Raw genomic sequence first — 9,667 nt, forward strand, 5'->3', positions numbered from 1 at the left:
TGCCTTAGATCCAATTCGATCTGGTAGTCAGTATCAAAGATAAAAAAAATTATTTAAATTTTAGTTCGTAGGTTTGTAACGTTTTATGAAAAAAATTGAACTATAGAGAAAGGGGAAAGAGCTTAAAAAATCATATAGTATAGATTTTAACAATCAGTGAATTAAATGAAAAATTTTAAATAGTTCAGTATCAAAATTATAATTTTTAATTAAGTGACCAAAATAAAAACTTATCTTAGTTTAGTGGCCAATAATGGAAATTACCCTAAATATCAACACTTTACCTCTTAGGAGGATCATGAACTATGCTACTACTTTTTATGTTTCTTGCGGAATAGCATCGGAATCTAGGAAATCTTGGGCTATCTTTACTTTAATGCTAAGAAAATATGAAATATTCAACTTAGGCCATTTCCTTTGCTCAAAGCAAAGCTCCAAATACAAGGTAGGATACATTAGAAACTTGGCGATACATACTTTGCCTTTGCTGGCAATTACAATACAATACAATGCCTTGAAATTTAAGCCAAAATGCATAACTATACCCTTTTTACCTAAGTTATCAAACTCTAAACCAAAACCAAAAGGTAAGCCGAAAAGGCAAGTCCAATCCCTAACAATGTTTGAACCTTAGTTCTACAGGACCCCGAAAACCAAACACGAACATCATCCACCACCGGACCGCATAATGAGCTCATGTCGTCGGTTCGGGTATTGTAATACACGCTGTAGAATGCGATTCGTGTTCTCTCCGCTTTGGCCGTGAAGTTGACACTAGCGACTTGGAAGGTAGAGTTGGAGTCCGGAGTGTAGTGAAAATTTTGTGCTTGGTCTCCAGCAAAGGCCATGACAGCTAGTGGTTCCTTGCATTTGTCCCTAGCGTGGCCCAATGAAAAGGTCAAGCTGTATAGCTTGTTTGGTGTGGTTTCGACCATTTGTGAAATGATGCCTTCCTTGCCCGAGACTAACTCCACGGCACGTTTACCTTCTGGGACTGCATAGTGATTGGAATCAATGTATCGAACCGCTCGGTTCGATTCGACCATCCATCCAGGTAATGGCGATGTCTCTTCGTCGAGGTTGGTTGGAAGGAGGACACCAAGAGATACGTTTTGGAACATCCATGGACCGAACTCGAAGCCACTGTTAACTACTGCATTGTCTGTAAAAACATTCCAACTTCAGTTCAATCGATCCCATCGGACCAATCGATTTATTTGATTTAATTAAATAAATTAATAAATATATATAAATTAAAAAATAAATTCTTACCTTTGGGTTTATCAGGGGTGATAAGTTTCTTGATGGCTATGTCATCGATGATGGGTCCACATTCCGGGTCATCTTCCATGCCCGGATTCCTAAAAATCAACCGGCCTTTATCCTCCTCCGCCTCAAAAGAAATCGTGTAAGGGTCCCACCCTTGCACGTTGTACAATGTTTGCAGGTCCACCGTTTGCGATGCAGGTGGTACGGACACGTTCAGTGACTCCATCTGCGCGCAAGTGCGTGCCGCACTGAACGTAACCGCGTAAGCCGATCCTTTCTCAACCGTCACTTCCTGACTGATCTCCGCGTCGTTGCCCAATCTGACGGCGTGCCTGCCTCGGGGTACGATGAGTAGCATCCCGCCGCTCACTTTTTCACCGGCGGACACAAGCTTCACCGTACCGTTCGTGCTCCAGCTGGGGATCTCGGGGGCTCCATCGGATATTGCCTCGCTTGGGAAGCCGCCGGACGGTGGCGTCTCGAAATCACCATTGGCCACCAGACCTACAAAAGTAAATTACCATTTAACATCAGGAAAATCACATAAAAATTTACCATTTTTTCAATTAATGTTCCGTAAATTCGCATTTAATACACAAAATGAAATATCCCAAAAGGAAGCTTGTCTATCCGTACACGTGCGCATACGGTTGACATCAAGAGAAAGACAAGTACAGCACATGAGCCTATGTTTCACTGTCAAGAAAATTTCCCATATCTAGTATTGCCATTATCTGCTAGCAAACTGAAAAAGATTGAAAATTATGCCCACATGATTATATTTACATAAATTTGATGGCAACCAAAAGCTACAAGGAAGAAAACAATTACTTGTGGATGACCTTATCTAAAAGTTACTAGCCTCAATGTGAACGAGGCTTCATGCCCTAATAGATCCAATTAGGAAACTTCATCCAAAACGAATGAACAGAGGATGATCAATCCTAAATTCCTTATTAAATCACATAGGGACAAATAACTTACGGTGCTTGATGTGAAAGCACACACTAACGCAGTGAGACTGGTCCCACCCAGCTTGAACCTTGTTAAAACCGTGTGGGTCCTACTCCACCCCCATTTTTTTTTCTACTCCCTAATTTGACTAAACAAAAGAAAAGGGGGGAGAATTGAAATGCGTGCTTTGTTTATTTTTTTCATTATTTTTGGTGCTTATTACCAGGTGTGTGAAACTTTTATGGGACAAAACTGAGCTAGTAATTGGGGATGATGTCCTAAAAAGACGTGGATTCGCGAAAATAACCCTTGTCGTTTGTTAAAATTAGGGGGGGAGAGAGGGGGTGTTATTTGGCGGGAATATATCCCTCTTTCGTCATTTCACTCACCTTAGAATGAGGGGAAAAGGAAAAACATGAAGGACCCATTTCTCAGAATTTTTATACCTTTCTTTTTCAATATATTTTTCCCTAATTGCATAATTCACATTAAAATTTGATTAAATATAAGAATGAGCCACACCGACCTCTAAATTTACTTTTATAATTATAAAAATTAAATTTAAAACACAACTTAAAACTATTATTATTTTAATTGATTAAGTCTTAACTCGACTGACATCTTACTATTTAAAAATTAAAGAGTGACTAAAAATAATACTAAACATTATATCAAATATATATAGATATTATTATTCTACCTCCCTTACCTTTTTTTTGTGTTTTATAATCAAATTAAACCCTAGTTATAGAATTGACTATGGAGTCTAATCCAGTCTAAACAAAGAGTGAACTTTTAATATTTATTTTTCATCCAAAAAAAACCCAACTTTCATTGGTCTGTTTTTCATGTTCTTTATTTTTTTTTATGGCACTTCACCTAGTTTGTCAACATTTCACACTCCAAAGTTTAAAGCATTTAATTTTATAGTTACACCTTGGGTAATCAAACATACTTGTGGATCATTAGGGCTAAATTGTGAATGATAAACAAATTTAATCGATTAAAATCGAATAATTTTAAATTTTTTACATCAAAATTCCAATTATAAAATAAAACTCAAATAGTGTAGGTGACAATGACCTAAAAATGAATTCAACTAATGCATCGAATTATTGCGTATACTAACTAATCGATGAAATATTTAGAGCAAATAACAGGGCTTGTAGCTTGCATACTTAAAAAGTGAGAACGGATCTGCAAGAAACACTCAATTATGGTGGGACAGGCAATCCAAAGAATGGATGACTCTATTTAAAGCCTATTTTCAAATTATGAACAGTCATTAAACTGTATGATTAAACCCTTTGAATTTAGAAAAGATAAAAGAAACAAAAAGGATCAACGTCCCATATTTAAGCCCCCACTGCCAAGACTTTCGAAGCACCGAAAAATCTCAGTACTGACTGTATTTAAGCATATAACCTAAGCTCAGTGGTAAACAAATTCAAGCAAAAATGGCGGTGTGTTTTATGAAAGAAAACCAATGGGGTTATCGAGTTTAATGTTAAAGAAAAATTCTGGGAATTGCAGGAAATACTGAATGGAAAGGCGTCGTCACTGAAATATATGGGGGCATTAAAAATCCCTGAGTTTATTAACTGTTCTTTAAAGAAATGGCAAATAATTTAACAGCTTAAACTCATTTCAACAGATTTACAAAAGCAACTGTAGCTAAAGCATTAACAGATCTCGAACATAAGGGGAAAAAAAACCCCAGCAATGCAATTAGAACTCTAAAGGGGTATTTCAAAAAGAATAAGGGGAAGAGATAGTACATACCATCTTCAGCTAGTGATAGAAGAGAGAAATGAGCGAATATAAGCATAAAATGGAAGACCCATTTGGTTCTCGACCAGCTCTCAGCAGCATCCATGGTGTTTGGTAAAGTAAAGGCTTGCAGTGTCTCTCACTCACTCACTCACGCTCTCTGTAATGGTGACGATGAGGGCAGTGGTCTTTTTATCCAAAAATTGAAGTGCTATATGGTCTTTTACAGTTTAGCTTATCGAGATAAGCAGAGTTGTATTTTATTTACTTTTGTGCATGATTAATTTGACAGGAAAAAAAAAAGGTCTTTCATTTTCTCCATCCTTTTCTATTCGGAGAATAAAAGACAAAGATGCACGTTGTTTTAGGGTTTGATTTTTATAAGATTTTTTTAGCTCTTAATACTAAATCTGTTGCTTTTATTTGTACTTTTTGGGGATAAAATTAGTTATAGTTTTCATGTAAATTTTAACTTTTTTTCACAAATATATCTAAAATAATTATTTGTGCAATGATAACTTATCAATCGTGAAAGATTGTATATCTTTAATCACGTTTTAGTATTTTTTCTACGTGATTAACATATTATTTTAATATTTTTAACCTAAAATTTAGACCCTAAATTCAAGACCTTAAACCTTAAATTTAAAATCTTAAATTACAGTCCTTGAATCTTGAGTCCGTAATTTAGGTCTAGGGTCCAAATTTTATTGTTTAGGATTCAAGTTAAAAAGTTATAAAAATAACGTGTGAATGACAAGGATAAAATATCGAAATAACATTAAATAATTGATAAATGATATAAAATGATATAATTATACAATCTTCTCCCTAACTTTTATGTTTATTTGAAATGAATTTAATTTTCTTATTATTTTATAATTTAAATATAAAAATATTTTATTTTATAAAATTAAAATTAATTATAAATAAAATATTTTCAATTTGAAAATCGTGCTTTTTATTATCTTATATTTTAAAAAACGTTTTCTTTTTCTTTTCTGTAATCCAGTAAAAAAAACGTTTAAATGCTTTGGATTCAAATAGATTTTCCCACTTTCCCTTTCCCACCACTAATAATAATGTGTGTTTTTTTGCCACTAATATTAAATAGTAGAGATTAATTCCGTGTTTTGAGAAGCGTGGTCTTTCGGCGTGTCGGTCCACTGTCGTATGGCCGTATGTTGACAGTGTTCAAACCAATCACCATTGGGGGGACAATTTGATAAATATCCACAACAGTAGTAATATTGTATCCGCTTGCACAAGTTTTGGACTTCATTTCATTGGCTTTCAATTTTAGCCCATCTAATGTTGGCATAAATTTTAATAATATATTTTAAAATAAATAAAAAAGTATATATTTTAATAATATATTTTCACCTGCAAGAAAAATTATATTGGAGCTAAATTTAAATTACGGAGTCATAATTATTAGAAGGGTTTCATTTAAATATCGCCTAAATTTAAACAAAATTTGACTTAAATCATAAATAAATACAAACATATGTGATTATAAACAAAATATATTTACTTTTAAATTAAATAATATAAAATGAGACTTACCAATGCATGCTAAAATCTCTAAATATGTTAGAATTTCGGTATTATTTTCAGTATTATTGTTGTAATATTTTAATTATCAAAATGCTTTTATATTTTAATTAAGTTAAATAATTAGAATAATTTTACTTAACATGTAATTAATAAATTAAACAAATAATCACATAGTGCTACACATATGATATTAAGAATTAGTACAATTATAAAACCAAATTTCGCGCCACACACTACTCAACTAGAAAAATATTGAAAAACCGACTCTAGAAAAAGATTATTATGGCGGTGTTTATATCTTTTAATATCTTTTTCAAAACAAATATTTTTATATAATATCATTTATTACTTCACAAAAAACATAAACGATTATTTAAGAAAACTATCATATCTGTTTTTTTACACAATACTTAAAATTATTCATAGCTCATTCTCAGCCCATAAATAGGAGGATAATTCGTTTTAGCGCACTCGAACCCACGTCTTCCTGCATTGACAACAATGCCCATGCCAGTCGAGTTAAAAAACTCAACCAACTTTTAACTATTTCCTAAATTCAACTTTAATAAATGTGTTCAAGGGAGCTCAACATCTGTAGCTGTTGAGTTCTATTCAATTATTTAATGTTACACCAATAGGTTTTTCCAACTCAAATTAACAGAATTAAAATAATTTCCACGTCAAATTTAAAAAATAGAGGGATTACAATGAAGAGATGATGAAGAATGGGAAAAATCAATAAAATCACCAAAACTCTACATTTTTTCCTTCTAATAGTAAAAGACGGTGAGAGGAAGGAAAAAATTCACATAAAAAAAGAAGAATAAATTGAACAAAATTAAATTTGACATGAAAATTGTTTTATTCTATTAAATTGAGTTGGAAAAAGTTGTTGATGTGGCACAAAATAATTGTATAGGACCAAATGTGAGGTGGTGGGAAGGGTCCATAAAATAATTTATTATTTGATGGATTTGTCAACCACTTAGATTCCTTTTATCAGGATTTCTCTGTGGCGTAGCAAGGGGGCTGCCAGGGCTCGCTCCTTCTTAAAATATAAAATTTTTTATTTAGATCTTTTTATAATTTATAAAATTTTAAAATAATAATGATAAAATTACAATTTAACCTTCTAAAATAATAACACTTTGATTTACTTTTTCAAAAATTATAAAAATATAAATTATTAAAATAATAAAATTATATTATTACTATTATAAAAATATAAAATTTAATTCTGTCCCTTAAAAAAAAAGTTTGAAGCCTCGTGTCTAAGTTTTCTTAGTTTTGATTTACAAGGGTGGTGGTTGTAAGGAAACATTGTTAATAATTAATGTCCAAACCCAATTCATGTCCCAAATAAGGTTAAGACTGAAATCTTGACGGGTGGCAGTGTCTGGACTTCACTGTGTAAATCTCCTCAGGCTTTCAGCGCAGGGCATTGTCCGGCCCAAAAGAATAGAAACAAGTCATTCAAGTATTTTGCCGAGCATCTCTCGATCAAATTAGAGACTCGAAGAACAAAAGCAGCAGCAAGAAGAAAACACAATGAGTTCCTCCTCCACAGCTCTTCGAGACCTACAGAGCGACCTCGAGAACAAAGCCAACGATCTTAGCAAGCTCCAAAAAGGCAAGCCAAATCGAACCCTTGTTTTATTTATTCACTATTTGCTTTCAAAAGTTTCGATTGAGAAACAATTTTGTTACCTTTTCCCACCAGATATAGCTAAGAACCATCAAGTCCGGAAGAAGTACACTATTCAGTTAGGAGAAAACGAGTTAGTCCTCAAGGTGTCAATGGGTTTTCGTTGTTTTTCAGATATAAAATGATTGATTATTTAATTAGCCTTTTAAAATGAGTCTCTGTTGATTGCTTTCGTTTTTTTGTGATATATAGGAGTTGGATTTATTAAAAGAGGATGCGAATGTGTACAAGTTGATTGGTCCAGTGCTTGTGAAACAAGATTTAGCGGAGGCCAATGCGAATGTTCGCAAGAGAATTGAGTACATCTCTGCTGAATTGTACGCTTCCTTTTACATTTTCACCTCTGCTTTTTTTGTTGCTAAAAAACAATATTATGGATGATTTGTCTTATTTCAGTTTCTATTGATCTAGTCTAAGAATCATTAGTGGTATCTATGTTTGCCGTTGTGATTTAGGTGGTGTTTGGATTATGAGTTTTCAATTATGAGTGGTGTTCAATTATGGTTTTGTCTGCCTGAGTTTTGCAAACCAACCTGCCAAATATGTTAACTTACATGTCATTGTCCTTCTCACTGGTTTCTTGACTAAATATCTTGTTTCATGTGTAAACTTTCCATCTACGGCGATGTTAGTCACTCCATAATATTGAAGGTCATTTTCTTTTTTAGTTGAAAGAAGAAGTAGAGGGTGCTTCTCGCCCCTATCTTTACAAACTTCTAATCAAATGCACCACCTCTGTTACTCTTTTTCACATGTTTGGGCAATAACCTTTTATCTGTTGTGTTTTACTCTACAATGTCTTATGCAACATTGTAACTATCATACGTATAACTTTAGAACTTTGTTTCTTTGTCCTCAGGAAGCGGCTTGATTCATCTCTTCAAGATTTGGAAGAGAAACAACACAGCAAGAGAGAAGCGGTTGGTGTTCTTCTTTTTTATGTGCCTTAATTGTTCTCGTTGATGCTATATAAGTCATTTCTATATGACGTTAAACAACAGTGGTGCAGCATGTTTCTGTTCTGCTTTTTGCAAATTAATACTACTGAATAGCTTTTAGACAATCATTAGAAAGAATGCCTATTTGTGACACATGGAAGAGCTATGATTGAGATTGTTTGTTAGTATGGTTCAACCTGCTACTAAAGCTGCACATAATAGTTAAGCCGGATTCCAAGCTTATAGAACATTTGCTTTGTTTGATCATGAATCATGGTTATATTTCTTTTCGAGTCTTAATGGCTATATATATTATTTTGAACATCTCTGTTGTTTACCAAGTTTGTTGGTTTATCTTTTGCATCTCTGAGTTAACTTGAGTGCTAATATATGAGATTATACTAAGTTTTTTCTTTTAATACCATTAGCATTTACCATACACTTTTTACATGAATCCATATGATTTTTGGGTTTTATGGAAGTTTGTATCTCTTAAACTGGAATAACAACCATCAGTATGAGTTTCTATTAATGTCCTCTAGATATTAAATCAAATTGTGTTGAATTATATTGTAAGACCACCGGAAAATGTTTGTGTCCTCTTAATATCGAACTCTAGAGTCTAGAATCCAGGCACCTCGGTGTGGATAATAGATTGTAACTAGATTTATCTGCCAAAGTGACAATTGAATCTGATCATTTGGTTTTGCATCCTCTAGATATTGAAGGTGCAGCAGAGGATTCAATCTCTTCAAGCTGGAAAAGCCAAGGCTTAGCACTTCTTCAAGTGGAATGTTATTTAATGTTGCATTCCATGGTTGTTTATCTTAGTCGGAACTTGAATTCAGTGTTATTGAAACAGGGTTTTGTAGCTACCTTGTGTACTAGCTTCTTTAACCATGATGGTTTATGTATGACAGAATGGTAAGCTATTCAAACCAGTACATTTTCTCACAGCCTTTTTCTATTTTGGACTGCCCTTTTCGGTGAGACTGATAATTGATTGCTACTTAAATATGTAGTTTGATGGCTTTTGAAGCTTTTATGGTTTATGCATTATGCTCCTGGTCTTTGTACTCTCTGTATATTTTTAATTTAAGGAATTCAGTCTTGCTGCTCTTTGGATTTAACAATTGAAGATAAAGATAGTCAAAATCTGATATTGTTTATAGCACTAAGGGACTAAAATCCAGCAGGAATTGATGGGCCTTATGAAGTACTGAGCCCATTTTTATTTTAAATAAATTAAGCCTTTATTAACTTTTGTATTTTTCCTCAAATGTTTGAAATATTATATGGATCGAGTTTTAAACGTCATGTCAATCAACTTAAAATCCGAGTTTATCACTGAGTCGGTGAAGTGATTAGCAAAATAAAAAAGAACTAAACATACCCATATCCATAATCGGTAATAAATTTAATATTTGATCTGCAAATTATTTATTTATACAGAATTCTCATCCTATTTCAAATG

General features: G+C 33.2%; 2 protein-coding genes across 3 annotated transcripts; one reads left to right on the top strand and one right to left on the bottom strand.

Annotated features, from left to right (window-relative positions):
• Positions 1-388: 388 nt before the first annotated feature.
• On the bottom strand, positions 389-4,225 carry LOC105777202 (protein DUF642 L-GALACTONO-1,4-LACTONE-RESPONSIVE GENE 2). 2 transcript variants are annotated; one of them, XM_012600320.2, is made up of 3 exons: positions 4,006-4,225; positions 1,273-1,773; positions 389-1,162 (listed from the first exon to the last, which is right to left on the bottom strand). In XM_012600320.2, exons 1-3 carry the CDS (start codon positions 4,097-4,099, stop codon positions 570-572), a joined length of 1,188 nt encoding a protein of 395 aa, XP_012455774.1. In that variant the 5' UTR covers positions 4,100-4,225; the 3' UTR covers positions 389-569. The 2 variants fall into 2 exon arrangements, with proteins under 2 accessions (XP_012455774.1, XP_012455775.1); XM_012600321.2 differs by lacking the exon at positions 4,006-4,225 and adding an exon at positions 1,906-2,612.
• A 2,685-nt stretch (positions 4,226-6,910) lies between these two features.
• Positions 6,911-9,269, top strand: LOC105778060 (prefoldin subunit 6). Its single transcript, XM_012601640.2, has 5 exons — positions 6,911-7,180; positions 7,271-7,341; positions 7,448-7,572; positions 8,115-8,175; positions 8,913-9,269. The coding sequence occupies exons 1-5, from the start codon at positions 7,099-7,101 to the stop codon at positions 8,967-8,969; spliced, it is 396 nt and encodes a 131-aa protein (XP_012457094.1). The 5' UTR covers positions 6,911-7,098; the 3' UTR covers positions 8,970-9,269.
• Positions 9,270-9,667: the final 398 nt, after the last annotated feature.

The sequence above is a fragment of the Gossypium raimondii genome, chromosome 10 (genome assembly GCF_025698545.1).
Source record: "Gossypium raimondii isolate GPD5lz chromosome 10, ASM2569854v1, whole genome shotgun sequence".
NCBI lineage: Eukaryota > Viridiplantae > Streptophyta > Magnoliopsida > Malvales > Malvaceae > Gossypium > Gossypium raimondii.

Excerpts from the sequence above, each read along its gene's own strand:
- LOC105777202 (XM_012600320.2), bottom strand. The coding sequence starts at position 4,099 with ATGGATGCTGCTGAGAGCTGGTCGAGAACCAAATGGGTCTTCCATTTT. Across the intron at positions 1,774-4,005 it reads TCTATCACTAGCTGAAGATG|GTCTGGTGGCCAATGGTGAT; the intron begins GTATGTACTATC and ends TTACTTTTGTAG. Across the intron at positions 1,163-1,272 it reads CACCCCTGATAAACCCAAAG|ACAATGCAGTAGTTAACAGT; the intron begins GTAAGAATTTAT and ends ATGTTTTTACAG.
- LOC105778060 (XM_012601640.2), top strand. The coding sequence starts at position 7,099 with ATGAGTTCCTCCTCCACAGCTCTTCGAGACCTACAGAGCGACCTCGAG. Across the intron at positions 7,181-7,270 it reads TCTTAGCAAGCTCCAAAAAG|ATATAGCTAAGAACCATCAA; the intron begins GCAAGCCAAATC and ends TTTTCCCACCAG. Across the intron at positions 8,176-8,912 it reads AACACAGCAAGAGAGAAGCG|ATATTGAAGGTGCAGCAGAG; the intron begins GTTGGTGTTCTT and ends TGCATCCTCTAG.